At 39.7% G+C, this 24,011-nt stretch overlaps 1 protein-coding gene across 4 annotated transcripts in view; it reads right to left on the reverse strand.

Moving 5' to 3' along the window:
- The window catches only part of LOC136831286 (protein bunched, class 2/F/G isoform-like), a 500,668-nt gene that overhangs the window by 464,589 nt on the left and 12,068 nt on the right, over window positions 1-24,011 (reverse strand). For 2 of the 4 annotated variants that reach the window (XM_067091408.1, XM_067091406.1), the window contains exon 2: window positions 7,128-7,175. The exons of the other annotated variants lie outside the window; for them this stretch is intronic. In XM_067091408.1, coding sequence (XP_066947509.1) covers window positions 7,128-7,175 — 48 coding nt within the window. The remainder of the gene's footprint in view (window positions 1-7,127; window positions 7,176-24,011) is intronic. 4 annotated transcript variants of the gene reach the window in all.

Raw genomic sequence — 24,011 nt, forward strand, 5'->3', positions numbered from 1 at the left:
TTCGAGTACATCCTTGCTTTATAGAAAAGTCGAAGATTCCTTTGCGGGTCGGGCTGCAGCTGCTCACGGTTGCTGAACCACCAATCCATTGCAAGACATAATTCTTTGTTGACTTGTTTATTAGAATACCCATTATTTACGAGTACTTTGGAGATGCGGTCTAATTCTTGGTGCGTGCTTTGCGAAGAAGAGTGGTGCATTAAAGCCCTTCTTACAAAGGCTTTGATGGTTGTGTTCTTGTATCTTGAAGGGCACTCACTATCTCCGTTAAGGCAGAGGCCGAGATTCAACTTCTTTGTGTAAATGGAGGTCTTCAGGCCGTCATCGGTTTGGCATACAATGACATCAAGGAAGGGGAACTGGCCATTGTTACAGGACTCAACCGTGTAATTCAAAGAGCAGAATTCTATGAATGTGCGCCGGCCAGCTGATGAAGAGTTAGAGGAATTTATTTCTGGTGATAGAAATTCATTTCTCGCTATAATGTGGTTCGGATTCCACAATAAGCTGTAGGTCCCGTTGCTAAGTAACCAATTGGTTCTTAGCCACGTAAAATAAGTCTAATCCTTCGGGCCAGCCCTAGGAGAGCTGCTAATCAGCTCAATGGTCTGGTAAAACTATGGTATACTTATTATTATTATGAGTGGAAAAAGGGGCCTTCTTTGTGCATATTTCCAGGAGGGCCAATAGTGACGCTTTGGGGATATGTAACTGGGGCGTGGAGGGGTCCCTGTAGACACAGTCAGTAATTTCACACATCCAAAAACTGTGCATCTACGCCCGTTATATTGATATTTTCATACAGGCTGAAGACGAGAATGAAATAGAAACGCTCTGCTGCACATTCTTAGAATGCAGCTCTTTCAATTACACTGTTGAGTCCTGTAACAATGGCCAGCTTCCCTTCCTTGATGTCCTTGTCTGCCAAAATGACGACGGCCTGAAGACCTCTGTTTACACAAAGAAGTCGAATCTCGGCCTCTGCCTTAATGGAGATAGTGAGTGCCCTTCAAGATACAAGAACACAACCATCAAATCCTTCGTAAGAAGGGCTTTAACGCACCGTTCTTCTCAGAAAGGCACGCACCAAGAATTAGACTGCATCCCCCAAGTACTCATAAATAATGGGTATTCTAATAAACAAATCAACAAAGAAATACGTCTTGCAATGGATTGGTGGTACAACAACCGCGAGCAGCCGCAGCCCGACCCGCAAAAAAATCTTCAACTTTTCTATAAGGAGAGGATGCAATCAAAATGCCTGGAAGACGAACGTGCTATCAAGAAAATCATTGCAGACATCGTCTTCACTACCAACATCGACACATGGCTTGACCTAGTCATTTACTATCAAAACAGCTGCACGAGAAACCTAATTATGAATGTGGTATACTGATTCACATACTCAGTCCATGTATGTCCTGGTGCCTATATCAGTATGACCACCATGAAACTGGCAAAAAGAATCTCCTGTCATGCCCAAGAAGGCGCCGTAAAAAAAAACCATATGAGAGATGCCCATAATACTAGCATTACAAGGAATGAAATAGTGGGGAATACAGAAATAATCAGAAAAGCCCCCAACCCAAGGAGCCTACGGCTGCTGGAGGCGTTCTTAATACAGCAAGAGAAGCCCATAATAAATACCACCCAGGCAGTATTCCTCCTGGTTACCAGCATTAAGCAACCTATTGCTCCTGTAGCTGACAGAACAATGCCAGACACTGCAAGAAATGACAATCCCGAACGCGAAACTCACAATGATGTCGGAGATTTTGCAAGCCGCCCAGTCAGAATATTCGCCGTGAAATACCCGAGAATGACATTACACACCAGCCCTGCCGCTCAGCAAGGCAGCAGCAGAGGAACCGTGAGCAGTAAAATTTTTTGTTTGCGAGAAAATCTTGCCAGCCAAAAAGCAGCGCTAATGTTTCTCCTCATCCAATCAGCAGGCAGCTGAATTTTACCCCCCTGCTGACCTTCTCGTATATAAAGAACAAAACTCATATCGAAAGTCAGTCTACTCCTGTCTTTTGGCGTGACCATGCTCCGTGGAGCCTGAGTGAAATGCGGCCTCAATTAACACCAAAGAAGACTTTCTCCTGAAGGACAACTCGAAAGAAAATTTTTCCCGAAGGACAATTCTATGGACGATGAACTCCCTATTTCAGTACTTAGCCTGTTGCTGTTTTACTGCGTACATCAGAAATAAACTACATAATTTTGCAACCTGCCTTCCTCTCCAAGTATAACCAATATCGGCGTGTTACCGGCAGAATGCAGTAACCTAGAAAAATCGATTATTAGAAAAACTGAGAAAACTCTATACAAACTGAATGCTGCTGATGCAGCTATCACCTTCAACACCATGTGTAGAAAAGAGGGTCTACTGCCTGTTGTTATTATTATTATTATATTACAGGCAGTCCCTGGTTATCGGCAGCCTCGGTTACCGGTGATCCGGTTTTACAGCGCTTGTCTAGCGACAACGATAACCAGATTTTCATTGTTGATAACCGGTTATCGGCGCTGATTGCCTCTTATCGGCGCCGCTGATCGCTGGTTATCGGTGCCACTAACCAGGCATCGGTGCTATTATTGCCGATTTTCGGTTGTTATCACGCTGTTGGGAACGGAACCCCGCCGATAACCGGGGACTGCCTGTATTATTATTATTAGTGTTGTTGCTGTAAGTGCGTACTGTACTATTAACAGTGCACCCATACCATGGAAAATGTTAAAATACAAGACAGAAAGCCCAGACCGTATAAACAAAAAATACTGTCCTGAAGTTTAGACGAAGGTAAATAAATCTTATTCCATGTGTTGGGGACCTGTGTTGAGAGATATGAACTCCAGGCAGGATGAGAGCAAGTGTAAACATAGAACTCTTTATCCTAGACTTTCATCATTAGACAGAAAAAAATACAGAAACACTTCTTATACATTCTTTATCATCATTAATACTATTAGTATCATAAAAAACATTACATAAACTTGCCAAATGGGCAGACTTTGAGTAGTAAAATTCTGAGTTGTTACAAGGTGGTGCCATACTTAAATTAATAAAAACTTTTGGCCTTTATCAGGTTTTAACATTTCCTCAGTAACTGGATGCTTATTATTATTAAAAAATACTCATAGTAGCACGGGTCTTAGAATGGAAAAACAAATCCACAGTTAAGTAACTATACAATTATTTTCAAATATCTCTACAGTATACATTTTGGGAGCACTGTACCGTATACAGTACTCATGTTAGCATTTGAGGTCTCACATTCAACAATTTTTTCTTTATTGTTCCAACCTTTTTAAATTATTATTTTTTTTTATATTAAACACTTGTATTTACTTATTCACTTGAAGTATTCATTCATTCAGTATTCATTTGGTAGTGGGCTATGACTATAAGCTATTATGTTGTAAAATAATTAGGCTACTGCTCACCATAAGCTATTATGTTGTAAAATAATCATGCTATTGACTACAGGGCTTTGTTATAACAACTACTATACAGTATAGTAGTGTTACTTAGGTTTTGTATCTATTGATAAGGGCAATATAGGCCATGAATCACTAGAAAAGGCAATCAAGCAATCATAAACGCTGTACTGTGCTCAGCACACCACTGCATCAGACTATGGCCTACCACCAAACTAACTAACATTTTTCACTGTTTGTCCTAATTAACCTGTACAGTCATGCTTAAATCCGAGGTGCCATGATTCTTTTTGTTCTTTTTGTATCATCCAAAATCTCAAACTCAATGTAACGTTGACAGGTGGTGCTGAACTTTTTTTTTATTTCCAATGTCATACATGTTGAAAAGTTTGCGAATTCACAGCTAGCACTAATTTCCCTACGGTTCTATAAATACGATCCTTTTTATGCATTGGTATAATTTGTGCCCTGTATGATTTGAACTGATTTTTTTTTTTATACATTGCTTAGCTCAAAGCACGGTGTGATAAGGTTTACTATGCCGTCAATGACAGCGTGCTTAACATGCTCCTCGGGCTGGTCAACGTAACTACCTCTGCAGCATTATGACAGTAGACCTAATAAGCTCAACAGTCATAATAACATTTTCAAAGTAGGAATATGAATTAAAACAAGTTTTCTTTGAATGTTGAAGTTTCAAGCTGTGTTCAAGTTGCATGTATGTTGCAAAAGGATTTATATGGGTCTAAAAAAATAATCTAAGCCTTCTGAGATGTAATCTCTATTACTAAAGAATTTACTTGTAGAGATTACCTGTTCTTTGAAGAATAAAAGATGATGATGATTTTAGTTATATAGGCGAGATGGCTATTAATCGAAATATCTATTAGAATTAATTAACACTTGTTTTTTGACTGGCTTAAAATATTATTTTCTTAAAAGTCCTTCTGCTCACTTTTGGTGTATAATTTATTCATTCATAAGGTAACTTCAAGTGCAAGAATGTGTAGATAACTTCATATGCTTTCTGGTCAGAAATTGTCAATATAGAGATGTGAATGCTACGTGTAATGTATTTATTGTAATTAAAGAAATCTAACATACCTAGGCCTAGGAACAAAATCTTGGCTTTAACAAAAGAATTGCATAGGTGAATATTTGCTAGTAAACCATAATTTTGCAAGTGGTTAAGAAATATAAATCATTTTATTTTTATAAAAATCCAAATATTCCTCTAACAAATATAAAATAATTGTTTACAAGATAATTTCATTATTGCTACTCATTGCAGATCTATGTTCCAGGTGGTTCATGTTACGCCGCCACTCTAATGATTGCTTCACACACGCTCCGCTCACCTGCTGATATCGGTGGATGCATTCCAACAAAAGTAATACTTTCGTACAGTATTTACTTATTTACATTCAAATTTTATGGTTGCATTGGAAGCAATATTAATGTTATGACAAATGTTTTTTTTTTTTAATATTTTAACATTTGAGCTGCGGTTTGATGATGACTTTTTTTGTCGAATGCATCAGCGATGAGTGAATGAAAGTTCTGAAAATGTTTCTTAACTGTTTTTTCAAAATTTAGCTACACGATATTTTCTTACAGTTTTGAAATATACAGTATGACATATTTCACTCTTATGAAACATATTATGACCTTATTGTATGAAATAATCATGTTTTCGCACTGAAATAACAGATAAATATGGAGCATGGTTGGTTGCCAGTTCATGAATTTTGAACGAAATCCTATGCAATCATATTGTATCACTTAAGAGGAATGCCCACCAAGCCAAACAACTTGAAGTTAAGTTAACACCAACAATGGGCACAGCCACAACACAGAAGGTGAAACAACCAGGTAAAAGTGAAGAATGAGTGCACATATTCTAAAAAGAGATGGCCTAAATACAAGACAGCCATACATCTCACAGACCCTGAAATACTTTTCATAACTGCTAGAATAGTGTGTTGAGGCAGTAAAACCTGACATAGAGTTTTGAAGGACTTGCCTCCACGGAAAAACAGGTTATTCTAGTCAATTTGAAGGTCCTTACAGTTCATCAAGAGAGGGAGGGGTCAATCCTCTCAAGACATAGTGCTTTGTTGAAAATACCCACATCTGGTCTCCCCATCATCTCACTCACGTATCAAATTTGTAGTTTAGTGACACTTCAAAAACCAAGTTTCTGATCCTTAACCATTTATGAATAGGCTATCTCGACTGAAGCATATCCATCAGGCTTCCTAGTCATATGCTTCAACAACTTAAAAATTACTACCAACACTTTCTCTTCCCATGTCCCAGCACAGACCACCAAATTTCAGTCATAATGAGAATGAATGATACTGACAAATACCAACACAGTTAGCACTGTGTTGTGTCTCAAGGACGGAACCCCCATCCATTTTTCCAGGGAAACATTTGAAACTAGACAAACGCATTCCTCAAATGCTCTGCTGATAAACCAATTCTGTCCAAACAAGCATATCCCATACCTGGAACGATATTAACATTATATACAGCTGGAGAAACTCACAAGACAAAATGACACTAGGATAAATCTTCTAGAACCACGCAAGTAACCAAAACAGAACCATGCTCACTGGTATATATCACTGTTCCCAACACTAGTCCCACCACCTCTCCATTTGTACTCATCTTTAGATTATGCAAAGAAATGGTAAATACAGTAAAATTAACAAAATTGAAAGCAGCATCCTAAACCTTCTCATGTGACTGACAAAAAAATGGCAAAATTGACAAAAATTTTAAATTGTAAGGAAATTACTCAAAAGCTTCTGGAAAAAGCATGGCCTTTTGTTGGAAATTTTGTGTATAATCCTGGGCTTCACATGCATATGTTCTTATAAATTCCTCAGTCAACAGAAGTTCTCAAATATCTTACAATAAACTCCCCTGCTTTGTAATAAAGACAAAAGTTATTTGGTATCACTATGCAATAAAATAGGGTACTGTACTTGTACTTTACAAAACTGTACAGTACTTTCATTACAAACAGTATGGTAGTTTGAGGAGAATGCCCCAACTACAGAAATTCTCATGGTAATCATGATGACTGCTAAGTTAATCATACTATAATCCTCAATGCCTCAAAACAAACTATTTGGAAAGTAAACACGGGGCACAGCTTATAACTGATGATCTAAAGACTGTAATTTTTTATTTACCTTAAACAAATGTTGAACAATGAATTTATAATACAGTATGTGTAAATGCAAAAAACCACTTGAGACAAAACTGAGTCGTGTCTGTAACAGAAAAAAAAAAATGAAATAAGCGTAGTACAATCTCAAAAAAATTATGAATGGAAAAAACTTGTTAAAAAAGGTAAAGGTGTATTCAAGGTGAATGAACTTCAAACTGAAGATAAACAATCAATCCATAAAATACAGTACTAAATAACCAACTAGTCACCTCCATCGATAACAGTTTAACAGCTTTGGCATGTAGTACGAATCATGGCAATTCTTACTGCTAAGCTCATTCACAAAGGGAACAACCAGAGGGAGCTGAGGCACAAATCATGCTTTCTGATAAATTCCGGATACAAAGGACAAACATTTTTGTATCAAAGGACAAACATTTTGTCATTTGATGAAAATAAAAAGAGACACTGATAAATGACCTGATGCAAGACCTGAATCACATACCTAGCCTTGAATAGTGACCAGCCAGTTACACAATGGCTGATACAACTCCTGTGAGAGGAAAGTAATATACAGTATTAGAAACTGGTTCATAATACCGAGCATACATGAAAAACATATGAATACATACCTGACATCACTTTAGAACAGAATTTACAAAGGCAATAGCTGAAAATCATTCATGAATTGCAGAACTTCCTCTTTCCACACAGAATATGAAAGGTTTCTTTAAATGATATTGATTTGTATATACAAAACTATTACTTTCTTTAATAAAGCATTCATTGCCAGTTTAGATGGAGACCGAGTAATAAACCACTAGCTTTACTTTCTCAGAGGATAAGAGAAAGTGTGTCAAGAGAAAAGGTTAGGAGAAATTTTATAAAGTAGAATAACAAGTTCATATAAAATTCTTTTTGCGTTTGATGTTGAGACAAAATTACTGAGCATCTATTATTCAGGAGTGAAGCAATAATTCTAGAGTTCACAGACCTCAGTCTTTGACATTTAAGGTAACAGATGGTCTCAACAATGGTCATCATCTCATAATCATCACCTTGACCAACTTGCCAAGAAATTTCCTCATTTTCCTTGAATACACTGTCAACAGAAAGATCTCATTATGGGACAATGTTTTAGTACTGTTTTATACAGTTAATACAATTCCTAAGACTTTGCAGCACCAAGGTAAGGTTTACTTTTGATTTCTTCCCATAAGTACAGGTATTTCTTGTTCTGCTAAAGCTGTGATTTCTGAGGGTATTGACTGGTATCCCTTAATGGCAGATACCGATAAACCTCCCTCATCTCTCACATAACTGAAGTCTGCCTGGTGAAAAATGAGAGCAGAGTTGAGAGAAAAAAAATGTTCCACAGCATAAATAGCAGTAGACAGCCCAGTCTACCTGCTTGTTGGGTCTGGCATTCCTGCTTGTCTAAAGCAGGAAAAAAAATATCACAAATATTGCTATACATTATCATGAAGTGAAGACTTAAGCACTGAAGGTTTATGTGGAACTACCTGTTTTGTACAGAACCTTACGCCATATTAGAGATTCCCTAACCAAACCCCTAAGAAGACATGGCAAGCCCAAAAATAATTCCTCTTGCAACCTCAATGATGTTGCTAAAGGTATGTATGGACTAGTGGATGATAAAACACCCTCATTATACTGAATAGGGAAAAGGCGTTCCTTTCCATGGCTACCCAATGGTTGAATTTGAGCATTTGTTTATCGTGCTACTAAATGTTGGCAAGCCAAGAAATAACCTGGCAGGTGATTCTTCATGGCAGCTGTGAACAGATCGTAATAGTGGGGCTCTCCATGAGGACCAGTGTCCTCCAAAAACTGGATGAAGCAGCTACTCCACTGGAAGGACTTGTTACTCTGCTGCAGTCATCTGCTCCTAAACTCTAACAGCCTAGGATAAATCTTGAAACTTCCTAGAGCACCCTTCTCTGCTCAGTAAAGTAACCTTAGTGCAAGTTCACATAAAACTTCCAAAATGGTTTCCACCCAACTCTTCGGTAAACTGTGATTAAGCTGCCAGGTAATACAGTGCTGTCCATCCTACCTGGGATCTTTCAATTCATTTGTATTTCTATCGTGGCCTTCAGCCCACTAATATCTCTGCACCCACATGCCCTCAACACATCTACCATAACCTTCAAAATACTGACTGTAAATGGAGTTTCACTTTAAAATACTGACTGTAAACTGAGTTTCATTACTTCAAGAAATCTATTTCAAAGGAATGACGATTCATTTAATCCAAGAAAATCAGTTGGCCTAACTCACACTGGGGAAGAGTCTAAGGTGTTTTGTCCTGTTGTCCCACATGACTAGCCAAGAAGGGGCCTGATGCTGATGAAATTGTGCACATACTGAACTCAATGTTCTCTTTTTCACAGCTAGCATGGGTCCTCAATTCATGTGGAGACAGCACTCGACTTCTGCCCTCAGAGTAAGTTCTGAAACTTACCATGGGACAATTCTCACCTCTACTATTAGGAGGTCATAAACCTGTTACATAACTTCTCTTTGCTAATAACTAGGTAAAACTTTGCTATTATTATATACTCTATTCACTAACTCAAATATCTGGAGCCCAGAAATACTTGAATAAAGTTCACTTGTTAATGCAAAACTGAGGGGAGTAGTAAACCTACACGTCCTTTTATTTTACTTTCATTTATATTGATACTTGGAAACTTCCTACAATATCAATAGCCAGTTTAAACATGGAATCGTGTTTAAACTGGCAGAGGTAAAACTTATCTTTACAAATCTTACTGTTATAAAGGAAAATGACAGTTGACTATAAAGTTTTATAAAAAGGATAAGCAATATCTAAGGTGTACTGGGTTTTTCAATTGGCAAAATTACATGGGTTGTTTCATAATGCTTGTTGACATATGTATGGACCCATACTGTAAACATTGTCATCTAACAGTCTGCATTATTCTCTAGTTAATTATCCAATAGTTTACATAACTTTTGCATATCATTTGCTTCTGGCATTATCTCAAAGGAAATAATGGGGAATTCTGACATTAGAAGTTATAAAGGTTTACATCTGGCACCACCACATGACATGGGCATTCAGATTGTCAGTTTAATATTTTCATACTCATCTAAATAATGATTCGCTCTCTCTCTCTCTCTCTCTCTCTCTCTCTCTCTCTCTCTCTCTCTCTCTCTCTCTCTCATGTGTGTTTGTTAATGGCTTAATGGCTTACCCATGATATTAAGTTTGGAAAATTTACTAAAAAAAGCCTACTAGTAGTTTTATTCACAACTTCAGTAGATAATGTATCTGAATTATTAGTAAAGTCTGCTATAGAATTAGCTAGAGAATTACTATACAGTTCTAACCGTTCGATTTTCAAGTCTACATTAGTAGTACTTAAATTTGACAATTATGAAATATCCTACATTAGCAGTATTTACATTTGGTAAATACTGAGATATCAAATAAGATATCAAATTTTTTATATTTGCCTCAATCAATTAAGTTCCTTGATTAATCTACATACATACTGTATTACATACTGTATGAATAAACCACTAGATGGTGATAAAAAGTATGCAAAGTTGTTAAAGCAGCCTGACTGGTTCTGGTGAAGTCCAGATTGACTGTAAATGATAATCATAAAGCTTTGTATTTATTTGATTATTAATAAATAATAGTCAAGGTCTGAATATTTACTAAATTTTCAGCGACAATTCCTGTCTACATGAGCTTAGTGTTACAATGCTTTAAACAACTTTACAGAATAAGGTAAGGGTATCGATAATTCAAACTTCGACAATGTTCAGCCACATGACTGGGTTGATACTGTCTAACCAGAATTATTCACACAGCAGTAGGTGATAGCTGTCCTGTAACTGAAGTGACTGCCTACTCTGTGCACACTCCTAACCTGCTTGCATCCACCTATAGCAGCTAAAATTTGCGTTCAACTAATTTTCATAGCTGAGTGAACACAAGTATAAACTGAAAATTCTGTACCTGGATTTAGTATTCCATTCCCTGCTTCTGCAAAGAGAAAATATAACTAAGCAACAAATGTGCTAAAAAATAAAAAAAAGCTACAAAGCTAGCCCTGTAAACTTGAATTAGCAGACTTTTTGCCAATAAAAATATAAATTAATAAAATCATCCTCCTCACCTTCCAAATCAAAATATGTACAAAAAAATATGACCACACAGGCAAAGGAGACGAACTAAAATAAAACAAATATCAGAAAAGCACAATAATCAAATTCTGTAAGAACAACTTTTTTGGCTTGATATGCAACTACAGTAATCCCTCAATTATTTGATTTCACATTATCCAGACACAACCAGACCCCAGAATCAAAGATATATATAATATAAACATTTGAAAAACACTGAAAAAAAATCTGCTCTTAGATGGTTGGCAATGCTGCAGGCCTATGAAATATTGGTAACTGCTTACACTCATAAACAGGCTGAGAAAGTGGCAGGGGAGGGGAGGCCAGGAAGTTTCCATGTGAAGGTGGGTGTAGGATGGCTGGGTACAATGGGATGGGGCGGTAGTAACACTGTTTACAAGAGCAAGCATGCAGAGTAGTTGCAGGGGAAGATGGGTGGCTGTGGAAGGAGTTTCCTGTGCTGAGAGGGGAGTGGAAATGCAGCAAGATGGGTGGAGTGAGGTAGGCAGGCATTTCACTTCATTTGAGCTCTAATTTATTTTATGATTAGTATGCTTTTTCCACATTTTACTGTAGGGTATTAGAGTACTGTACTGTAACTTTTAATGAAATATCTATACACAATGTGAAAAGCGAATAACTGAACTGAGAGAGAGAGAGAGAGAGAGAGAGAGAGAGAGAGCACTCGTACAATACATATGTACAGCCTTTAACACATTTATGGTTTTCACATTTTATTAAAGGAATATTACAGTCCTGTACTGTAACTTGTTCCAAAATAGCGATCTTGCGCACTGCAAAAAGAAAGAGAGAGAGAGACTGAGAGAAAAACAACCAATACTGCTCTATGAAGCAAACCTTCATATATACAGTACATATAGCCTAAAACACACAAATGAACAAACACACATACACAAATATCAATACACACACCTACCTTCCCTTTCTCCCCTATCCTTTCTCATTTTTTATTTCTTGTTTTGTCATACAGTAATGTTCACTCTGTAACATGATGATTGACCAAAAAAATTACGAATAACCAATAAAAACGAAAAAGTAAAAGAGGGAGAGATAGACAGAGACTGAGCTTTCACACCCGTTATTGGCTTCAAAGCACGAAGTCACTTAATACATCATCATACATCACTTTGTTTATCACTTTGAATTGGCCGATACATATATGTTGTCAGTTCTACAGCACATGCACAAGGTGTGTGGATGGGAAACCACTCATGTTTTTTGTAAGCTTTCCTGCTATTGGCAGAAACCCATATGTCATTGTAATTTTTTGCTTTTCAATGGCTGATAAACTTATGCAACATAAACATATCTTTCTCTAAATGGCTACAACCACAGAGTTTCAATGCACCCTGTAACAAAGAGCATTTTCCCTCCCTGTGCAATCATGGCTGATCAGTCTTATGTTTGAACTATTAACAAGTGGTTTCCTTACACGATGCTTTACCCCGTGCATGTGGCTTTTGTTGCAGTGCCTACAGCATTGCAGGTCTTGCTATTCCTGTATTGTGGTATGAGGGTGCTGTGTGTGACCCTAACTCATCCTACGAGGGGAAAGTAGGGGTCTATGGCATGTATAATGGACAAATACGTACGGCATTGCAAGGTCAACCTTGCATGATATCAAGACTTCCCAGGACAAGCTGAAGAAGTACACGACTGGCTTTGGGAAGGAGACGGCCAGAGTCATGTCTCCAAGGTCATGGTAAGAGGCTAACATGAAGACATTGAGCAAACAACCTTGATAGCTGGCAAGAATACTGGCAGTGCTGAGTTGAAGGCTACAGTTATGAAGTTCGCAGGCCTGCATGGGGTTGTGGACTTTAAGGCATCAAGAGGTTGGCGGTTTCAATTCCAACATAGCTTTGTGACAAGACGACTCCAGGCGAAGCTTTAGATGCTCCTGAGAAGGAATCAGGAATCAAAGCTGATGGAAATTCCCTTTGCTGGTATTGTGCCAGGTTCATCCAGTCTGGAATCTCATGTCTCTTTGCTGCCTCTCAATGACCAGGCCCTCCAGGCATCAAGGAGGTACAGTACAGGACCTTGATGACACAGGAGAAGGAGGAGGAGGACGACGACTCCTCACAAGTTTTGAGTTACACAGAGTTGCCATTTTATTCCCATACAGTTTAATTTGACCTTATCTGAATTTCCTGTTTACTCTGGGATTTTACCCTGGGATTATCATCCTCATTCATTAATTTATTTTAATACTGTATTACTGATTATACATGTGTGGCCATTTGAAAGTAAAAATACAATTTGCACACTTTAGTACTGTATGGCTCTGGAATATTTTCATAAAAATATGTTTATTGGGCTCTATTTGTAATACAAACAGAATGTGGTTGTACTGAGTAGAGCACTACTGTATTTACTTGACGTGCTTAGGCCAGGTTTAGGTTATGCTAGCTAAGTTTAGGGGTCTTTCACATAACCTAAACTGACTCTTCCCTAGAGCTAACACCCTCTTTAGTTGTCCAATTAACAACTGTTATATGATGGCAAACTGCCTTCACATCCTAAATCTCACCAATATTCAACATTGAATCTCCTCAGTATACTAAAGGTGCATATTACCCCCTCCACTCAGTTATAGTCCCCACAAACCTAAAGTCTAGTATTTTTTCACTAAACCAGAGCTAGAAGCTCTTGACGATGTTGCTGAAGAATGGAATTCCAAAACTTCCCCCAGACCAGACACAGGTTATGGCAAGTACAATAGATTTTCAGTATCTTTATATTTTTTTTCTTTTTCTAATTAAATTTATTGCATATGTACGTTTTGTCTGATATTACATGTGAAATATAGGAATTTAATCAAACTGGAACCAAAACATTGTAGATTTAGCATGACTGAGTGGGTGATTTACAATCATTTGAAACAAATATAAATTTTTTTCTTGTGTACTCTTATTTTGTTAAGAGCAAAAAAAATTCTGCTAACAAGTACAGAAAATACAAGCAGATTATGGTATGGTGCATGTCAGAGAAAGTCTGCATTGACAATCAATAAAGGAAGATAAGTGACAGAAGGAATCAAGATTTGTTTTCTACCCTTATGCAGTTATGTTTGTGACCTCATAAGACATCTGATGATGATGATGATGATGATGATGATGATGATGATGAACAAATTAGATTTTTAAGTTACAAGCTTTGTATTCTATTTTGGATCATGACCCAGAGTCAAAAAAACAAGACACGGAGTACTGAGTATGCTAAGTTCAAATACTGTACCCATTCCCTTCCTATTACATTATTACTTAGCACATTAGAATTCTGTTAAGTTACTCTCAACTGCAAGAGTACCATGCCAAAACATTTTACTTGGATTTGTACCTAAAGCTCACCATGTCAAAGCAAGAAGACATCAAAGCATACTTGGTATGTCACATGTTTTTATAACTGACAAATATGAAATCTCTTAAATTAAAAAAACAAGGCTTGTGGTTAATGTACTTTGTGTTACACATTTTGACCAGTGGATGCCATTTTATGTCATCAATCATAACCTAGAAACTAAAATGAAAAATGATTTTTCATTACACCCTCTTAACCATTACAATTACAGTACTAAGTTAACTGAATAGGGTAGATGAAATTTAATTGTTATAAAAATGAAAAACCCAATGATTTAAAGTTATAACCCCTCAAAAACAAATCGTACAGTCAGGGAATGAATACTTGCACACCCTACTGCATAACAACTTGTAAGTTCCATACAAATATGTGAACTCTTTGATTGCAAATAAACTTTCCCTGGACAAAAAAATTTAAAAACTACGATATGAAATCCCTATGACCTAAATTTACTGCTCCTCACATACCAATCATACAGTCAGGGAACAAATACTTACAAACTGCCACAGCATAACAACTGGTAAGTTCCATTAAAATATGTGGGCTCTTCAATTACACCTAAAAAATTCTCTACACAAAAGCATAAAAAAATAACTAACTTAGAGAACTGGCCAAGAGAGGCAGTGATCCAGTAACAAAACATATGCAAAAGCTAATCATAGAGCATTCAGAGTACAGTATCGCTAAAGCAATGCTGGTAAAAGCCCCCAAAAGACCCTGGACCAACTCCTCTCCACAAGCAATCCAACTGACGAACTGTTGAAAGAAACACCATCAAAGTTCTTCCAATGGCAAATAATTCAGAGAATACTGATGGACACACAGACAAGCAGAGGAAAAAACATCTTTATCAACAAATATGATAACTACATTTACATCTTATACATACGTACCGCATAGTGATAAACAAAGGGTAATGAGTAATTACATATTGTCTATCATATTGGGGAGTTCTGCTTTCATGTAGTATTATAAATGGAATTTTAATTTTTTGTATCATCATAAACCAGTGCCTAACAAACAAGAACCTACACTTCTTTAAACATCGTTTATAATTTTTAGACCACAAACCTTTAATATGTAACCAAAGGTTTGTAACCTCCTCTAAATCACTACACACCTCCAGTTAGTATAGCTGTGTAAGTTACAACCACTACATCAGCAGACATAAATTCCAAAGGGAATAATTTCCTTTGGGAGTCAACAAATGGCCCAATGCAACATGTTAAAAATTTTCTGGAAAATTATCAACCCTTCTAAAACTCTGCAATAGTCACACATTTCAAGAACACAAAAATGATATTTTCATAATAAAATTAAGTTTCATATATACTTACCAAGTAATTACATAGCTATAGTTTTAACCTCATGCAGCAGCCTTTTATTTAAAAATTGCGGTAGCACTTTGACAGTTAGTGTAGGTGACAGGCCCTGCCCATTTAACGGGTAATGTTGGAATGACGAAGCCGGTAGCGTCATTGTGTTTGTGCCCTTATGTCCATTAGAGGGGAGGAGGGAGGGCTCTGATTCTGTGATTACTTGGCAAGTATATATGAAACCTAATTCTATTATGAAAATATCATTTTCATAAAAGTAACTTTCCAAGTAATTACACAGCTGAATCACACATTGATAGGGAGTGGGATGAATGGACATATTCTACTCCAAAACATTTGAAATAGGAAGGATGGCTAGCACTGAAACAATGCTTGTCGTTCCTTACCTGGTAAGAGGGATACTGCAGATGAATACTGCCTCTGGTTAGTGCTCATCTTAACCTGTAGTTAAGTTAAGTATATCTTAGTTTAACCAGACCACTGAGCTGATTAACAGCTCTCCTAGGGCTGGCCTGAAGGATTAGATTTATTTTACGTGGCTAAGAACCAACTGGTTACCTAGCAACGGGACCTACAGCTTATTGTGGAATCCGAACCACATTATGACGAGAAATGCATTTCTATCACCAAAATAAATTCCTCTAATTCTTCATTGGCCAGTCGGAGAGTCGAATGCTGGGCCAACAGCGTGCTAGCCGAGAGCTCTACCCACCCTTCCAATGACGAACTGTAGTGGCATGGTGGCTGAGCCAAGGGTCACCGCTACGTAAGTGGGAGTCTGGCAATGGAGGGTAGGCCTGATCACATAAGTAACCCCAAGCTCCCCAAAAAACTGGACACCTTATGTCAAGGCTAAGAGACAGAGGAGAGAAGGAATGCTTCCTATGCTTGTGGCAGGCATGGTATTGGGGGAAGAAGCATAGGAAGCATTCCTTCTCTCCTCTGTCTCTTAGCCTTGACATAAGGTGTCCAGGGTACCGCAATTCTCAAACACTGTTGCGATTTCTTTCAAGTAAGTGAGACGCGAAGATAGATTTGCACCTCCAAAAAGGTCGACTGAAGAATGGACGAAAAGGACAAATTATGCTTAAAAGCGAGAGATATAGCGACTGCTCGGACTTCATGTGCTTTCACTTAAAACGAAGGCAAAATGTCCTCCTGAATCCAAGAATGTGCCCTGGAAATCAGGTCCCTTAGGAAGAATGACAATGCATTCTTCGAAAGAGGGCAAGAGGGATTCTTGACAGAGGTTGCTGGATTGCCCTCTGATCTTTTCGGTCCTTCACAAATAATATCTTAAGGCTCTGATGGGACAAAGAACCCTTTCCTCTTCCTCTGGGGCCAGGATTTCCATTAAACTCTTAAGGTGGAAGGAATGAGGCCAGCGCTTGGATAGGTCCACATTCTTGGCGAGGAAACCTAGGGTAAAAGAGCACACTGCATCTCCTTGGGAGAAGCCTACTCTCTTGTCAACAGCTTGCAGTTCTCTTCCACACTTTGCAGTCGCCAAAGCTACAAGGAAGAGTGTCTCCCGAGTAAGGTCCTTTAGGGAAGCAGAACAGAGGGGTTAGAAAGGAGGGCCTGTGATCCACTTGGGCACAACGTCTAGGTTCAAGGAAACCAGATCGGCCTTCTGTTTAGAAGTGTCGAATGACTTGACAAGTCAAGATCTGGGTTTGAGGATAAGTCTAGACCTTGGTGCTTAAAAACCGAACTAAGCATAACTCGATACCCTTTAATGGTGGACAAGGACAGACCTCTAGAGGTCCTCAGATACAGGAGGAAGTCCACTACTGTATTTGTGTTAAAGATGTCTCAGAAGACGAGACATTATGTCTGAGGCACCATCTGTGAAAAACTGTCTACTTTGCTTGGTAGACATCACTAGAAGATTGCTGTACACATCTCACGATAGCTTCCACAGCTGCTCTTGAAAAGCCTTTCACTCTGACCAGCTTCCTGACAGTCTGAAGCCTGTCAGAGCAAGAGTGGTATCTCTTGAAGTTAGGTGGTCTGAGTGGCCAAAACATGGCTATGCGGGTCAGGAGACGTTGTGGTGCGAAACAAACTTGTTCAGCACTTCCCTCACCATGCTGAAGGGTGGGAAGGCATACAGATCCAGACCTGACCAGCCCTGGAGCATGGCGTCTGTCGCCCTTGCCAGGGGATCCAGGGCTGGAGAACAGAAGAGAGGAAGACGATGGTTTCTTGATGTGGCAAACAAGTCCAATGTTGGTTGCCCCACAGTTCCCAAAGGTCTTGACAGACCATGGGATCTTAGGTCCAATCGGTGGTCCTCATCACTCAATTTTGGTCTGTACATAGGAGAAGATCCTTTGCTGCCGGGCAGAGCGAAAAGGAATGAGTGCCTCCCTGCTTTCGGATATATGACGGTGCGGTGGTGTTGTCTGCATGGACTACTACTGTCTTGTTGCAGATCATGGTCGAGAAGCACTGAAGGCCTAGCTGAATGGCCTTTTACTCCCTGACATTGATATGAAGGTTCCATTTTTGTGGGGACCATGTCCCAGAAACTTCCCGACTTCCCAGGAGGGCTTCCCAGCCTAGATCCGAAGCGTCTGATAAATCTAGGTTGGGGCTCAGAGTAAGAAACTTTCCTTTTGAAAGTCTTCCTTCAGACAGCCACCACTGGAAGTCCAATTTGAGTTCCTGAGTGATGGGAAACCCAACAGAGTTCGGTTAGTTTTCCTGTCCGAGTTGGCTTTCAGGTAGAGCTGGAGGACTCTCATGTGGAGTCTGCCCAACTTGACGAACATCTCAGTGGATGGTAGAGTTCCTAATAGGTTCATCCAGTGATGGGGCAAACAAGACGAGAGGGCAAGAAAACTGCAGATCATCTTGAGGCAGTTGGTGATTCTCGTGGGGGAAAGAAAAACCCAAAAAGGCTGAGAATTGAGAATCATCCCCAAATACAGAATCTCTTGTGTCGGGGCTAACTGGGACTTTTGGAGATTTACGAGTATTCTCAGTTCCTGAGTAAGGCAAAGAATGGTCTGCAAGTTCTTTGTGCACTTCTCCTTCGAAGGGAATTGAAGGAGCCAGTCGTCCAGGTAAAGGCTGACATTAATGCCAATCAGATGAAGCCATTTTGCTAGAGGGGCAAGAACTCGAGTAAACACTTGAGGTGTCATGCAGAGCCTGAAGCAAAGAGCCTGAAACTGAAATACTTTGCCCAGGACAACAAACCTAATATACTTCCTGGAGTTCGGATGGATAGGGATATGGAAGTAAGCGTCTTGCATATCCAACGTTATCATCCAATCGCCTGGGTGATTGGATGATATGACAGACTGGTTTGTCTCCATCATAAACTTCATCTTCCTTACGAAGAGACTGAGGGAGCTTACGTCAAGGACTGGTCTCCAACCCCCAACACTTTGGGGACTACAAACAGACGATCGCAAAAGCCCTCTGCGCAGGTGTCCTCGACTACTTCTGTGGCTTTCTTTAGATGGAAGGAAGATACTTCCTGCAAGAGGGTTGAATGCTTCTCTGAGCCTTTTGAGTAGGCTGTCAAGACGATGGGAGAAGTGACCAAAGGAGGGTTCTTCATGTTGGGGATGGAATGGCCCTCCTTCAGAATCTTGACGATCCAGAGGTCTGCCCCTCTGTGACTCCACTTCTCCCAAAAATGGAGAAGTCTGGCTCCTACTGGGGCACAAAGGACTTCTTGTTCATTTCTTAGGCACAGCCTTGGAAGAGCTTCTTCCCTTGATAGCTCTGGCTGGGAACCGGACAATGGAGCTAGGCCTGGGTTGTGACTTGGGCCTGCTTCAACAAAATGGATGTTGTTGGAGAGGAGAGACTGTCTTTAGCACAAACGATGATGATGAAACCTTGGGGCCCTTGGAAGACTGTGCTAAGAGGTCTTGAGTTGATTTCTTCCGAAGGTCTGAAGCAATTTCTTCCACTATCAACTGAGAGAAAAGGTGAGGCGAATCCAGAAGCAAATATAATAATGCTGACCTCTGTGACTGTGTGACTCCTCTGGTGGTGAAGGAGCACCACAGTTCTCTTTTCTTCAAAACCGCAAAAGAGAAAAGGGTCGTAAGTTCCGAAGAGCCATCCCTGATGGCTTTGTCAGCGCACGACAAAACTCCAAACAAATCCGTCGCGAAGTGTTGATCCATGTCCTTGTGGTCTTCGTTCTTCTTGGCAAGGGCTCCTACAGTCCAGTCGAGGAAGCTAAAAACCTTGAAAACCTTGAAGAGGCTCTTAACTAGGTGGTCCAGCTCTGCTGAAGAAAACATAATCTTTGCTGAAGCGAAGGCCAAGCAACAGGAAGTCAATGAGGCAACTCCCAAAAGGGAGCTTCCCCAGTGGCGTACGACAGGTATCTCTTCTTAACCAGAGAAGAGGGAGGATGGGCGAAGGTAGCTTTACCTTGCTCCGTCTTAGCAGAGAGCCAGCCTCCGATTTCCTTGATCGCCTTTTTTAGACAACGAGGAAAGGACCATCTTAGGAAGCCCGGAGCTATCTTCTGGGAGGTTCCTCATCAGGAAGGAAGAAACAGGTTAGATGGGGGCAGCTGGAGCGAAAAAAGACGGAAAACTTGCCAACAGGTAGCAGAGGAGAGCTGCACATGCTGAAGGAGGAGCAGGGTCTTGGTTGAACTCTTCTTCTTCAGAAGTGATCGGAGATGGGGATAAGTCATAAGCAAGCTTGGAGGCAGGAGCGTTCTTGAGGGAGCTCATGATTTCAGACAATTGTTGCTTGAGGGGTATCAAAGAAGGCTCATCTTGTTTCAAGGTGGACACTTGGCACTCAGGAGAAGTAGCCAGGTGATGAAGGGTTGGCGCCGGGCACTAGGGAGCTGGCCCTGGGCGTTCAGGCTCTGGGTGCTTGGGAAGAGATGGGGGCTTAGACAATGGGCACCTGGTCCTTTGGGCACTTGAGATCCAAAGGAGGGCCTCCAGCAGAAGGGCATTCTGGAAAGAATACTTCTGGTGAATCCCGTGGGTGAGAAGGAAGTCGTGTCAGAGCGAAGACAGAGGGATCCACAGCGTAGCTGCAGGGAGGCTGTGAACTGAGAAGCGCCTCCTTGTACCAATTAACAGGCAGCGGAGAAGAGCGGCCGACGTTGTCTGCGTGCCTCTTCAATAGCTGGGGACGAATCAAGAATGCTCCTCTGGCGCCTGGAATTGGAATTGGAATCCAAACTTGACGACAAACAACACACATCTAGAGACAGGCCTTTTCAACAGCCGTCTGTCCACACCTGGGTTTGTGCAACAGGATCGACTGAGGGGGCAACTACCTGTGGGCAAACCCCACCAGCCTCCCTTGCACCTCTTCTCCCAAGTTGAGGGGAGCAGGACAGTAACCTTCATCTAGAAGAGCCGGCGGGATGGGTAGCCACCTCCCCTACTTGCACTTCACTAGACACTTCATCACAAAACACTTTGTCCATTAGGACTTTCAGGGACGCTCTTATCTCAGACACAGTATACACTACCAGGTTTAACTTCTTATCAAACCTGGATTCAAGGTTGGTAACGGCATTGGGGTCGGAAGCATGGGAACTGGGCACGGGAGTGAGTGGGTTGATAGTAGGATGGCTGGGAATATGAGAAAAGGCAGGAACAGGGGAAGATGGAATAGCAGGACTAAGATCTGACTTAAGTTGGGGGAAGAATCTAGGGATAAGCTAACAGAAGCCCTACGCTCAGCCCTAAAGGCCACCTTTCTCTTCCTATCCCTTTCAAGCTTACTAAGGTGAGATTCAAGACCCTTCCACTATCTCTCATCCCAATCCTTGCACTCATCACAAGTATTCTCCATAGAGCATACTTGCTCTGTACAATTAATGCACATAGTTTGCTAATCATAACATACCTTAATCAATCTAGTTCTACATCCTTCGCTACAACAGCAAACACTAGAAGTACTCGAATCAAGGATATCTAATTCCAAAAAGCTGAAAAAAGCAAACAAAAGTGACAATACTTAACCGAAACCCAGCACACACAGCGATGTTGACCGTGTGAGGTGGCAAAACAGAATGACGCTACCGGCTTCATCATTCCAACATTACGTGTTAAGTGGGCGGGTCCTGTCACCTACATTATCAAAGTGCTACCGTGATTTTTAAATAAAAGGCTGCCACGCAAGGTTAAAACTATAGTCATGTAATTACTTGGTAAGTTACTTATATGAAATAAAGATTTACAGTAAAGTGAATTCTACTTTACTGTTGATCTCAAAATGAGTGACACCACAAAACCATTAATAAAGCTAAAACTGGATAATGTCAACATGCTACGCAATTCTCTGTATAAGCAGTAATGAGTTAAATAGCTTGCATGAACTTGAACAGCGTAAGCAAATTATCCAATCCACAACAAAACAACTCGACAGCTTTTGTGCGATTGTTTGCTAGTCAATCTATAATAAAGCATACTGCCATCTGCACTTTGTATAGTAAAAGCAACATTCCAAATCATCAGTACAGTACTGTACTTTCATCATGTTCATGCACTTTCAAGAAGCAATTACAAGTACGACTCAAAAGTAAAATGCAATGCCATTAGTAAAGTGCAGACATTTATCCAATACCATTGGCAACATTTTTGTCAGCAAGATCATAAAAATGAAAAGCACTTCTACTGCAGTGTTAATTTTCCTGTTAATCTGAGGTATTCAAACTTGATAAATATGCTTTACTGAACCACTAACAAGAAAATTTTTAAAACTACAAAAATACTGCAATAAATCAATCATCAAAATTAAAGAAGCACCTACAGAAAGAATACTTCTAACCCCATTAGGCCAATGAGTTGAATTTATTTATTGTTACATAACTCTCTTGACACAAGCATTACTCTCTTATAACCAAAACTAAATGAATAAAACTATGAAATTAGAATCCTATAACAGTAAGAGACCTTAACCATACAAAAACACATACAGCCATGAGTAATGCACCAGCAAACCTAACATTCTGAGAAATAAATGGGCCTCTAGTCAGCACAAAACTGGCAACACCTCTTGTTCAGTTCAACATCATTCCCATTTTTACATCAGCTTTTCTCTTTATCAGCTTAACCATAAAATAAGTAAGTTCTCTCCACTGACTTCTGTCATGTGCACTTCCTGCCTAGTAATTCATCTATCTCATTTTTCCAGGATTTCCTGAGACTTCCAAAGGCCTCTGACTCTGCTTCTTCCATATGGTCATACTCTTTAAAAATCTCCATTTTCCTTGTTAGTGCCTCCGTTTTCTAGTATACGCATTACGTACCCATTCTAAGTTCCTGCTGTCTCTATCATGAGACATTTTCATTTACCAGTAGTCTAGCTATCTCCCTGCATTTCATTCATGCTTCACAGATCACAGAGTCCACAAGGTAACAAAAATTTCTACCTATTTTAAGACCTGCCAATCTACCACAATAGAGTCTCTACTCACTTTCCTTACCAATTTGGTGTTGTAATACATTTCAGGCATTGAAATTCTCTTACCCTAAGTATGGTACATGTTGTAATCTTGTGCACCTCTTGTGGCACCATCTGTTACATTTGGTACTCAGTATAGAGTTCATCCCCACCACATGGCCACTTTCCTGATTGTGCTGTTTCCTTTGCCTCCTCTCCAGTCACCATAACCTTTGTTTTGCTTATGTTCATTTCCAGTCCTCTCTTCTCTATTCACTTCTCCCACCTTTAAACATTTCCACCACTTCTTCAGACTGTGCTGTTAACACTAGGTCATCTACATATTTGTAGCTCCTAGGGGAAGCCCCTTTTCTTTGTTCATTTAAAGCTTCCTCTTTTATTATGACAGACTCCAAAGGGTTTAACACTACCCCTTGATTGTCCCAAACATTTCCTTCTAATTTTTCTGATACCTTCCAGTCTTTACTACACATCTAGTGTTATGTCAGTTTAACAATTCTTATTCTGATATATTTTTCAACTTAAATTAGACTAGAGGAGATGTTGAATTTCAATTAAATAAATTCCTTCTCACTTGGGGAGTACAGGAAACAAATCCTAGGCAGAATGGTTTGGCTTTAAGTGCTGCTACATATGCTGTGTGTTGAAAAGCAGTTCATGATGAGGCCCAGACCAAGAAATGAAGCATATCAGTGATTGCCAAATATGAAGTGAACCAAAAAAAATGTGCTTATTGAGTAGAACATGACTTGATGCTCAATACCTAATCGTTACATCCACACTATACTTGGACAGGTGGTGTAGGGTTGAATGAGACGATTCTTACATCCCATCCAGTACTCTCAAAATGATTGCCTCTGCAAAGGGCAGAATTGGCTGATGGTGTGGCAATTACGCAGCACAAAGTAAGGAATGTAGAAGTCCATGAATTCCTGAAAGCAGAGAAGAGGAAAGTAAACACGAATTTCAACAGCACAATCAAATCCTTGATGTTGACAACAACCAGATTACAGATGTATTCACTGAAGAACTGATATTCAGAAGTTTAAGCCAAGCACAGTAAGGGGTAA

This window comes from Macrobrachium rosenbergii, chromosome 48 (genome assembly GCF_040412425.1).
Source record: "Macrobrachium rosenbergii isolate ZJJX-2024 chromosome 48, ASM4041242v1, whole genome shotgun sequence".
NCBI lineage: Eukaryota > Metazoa > Arthropoda > Malacostraca > Decapoda > Palaemonidae > Macrobrachium > Macrobrachium rosenbergii.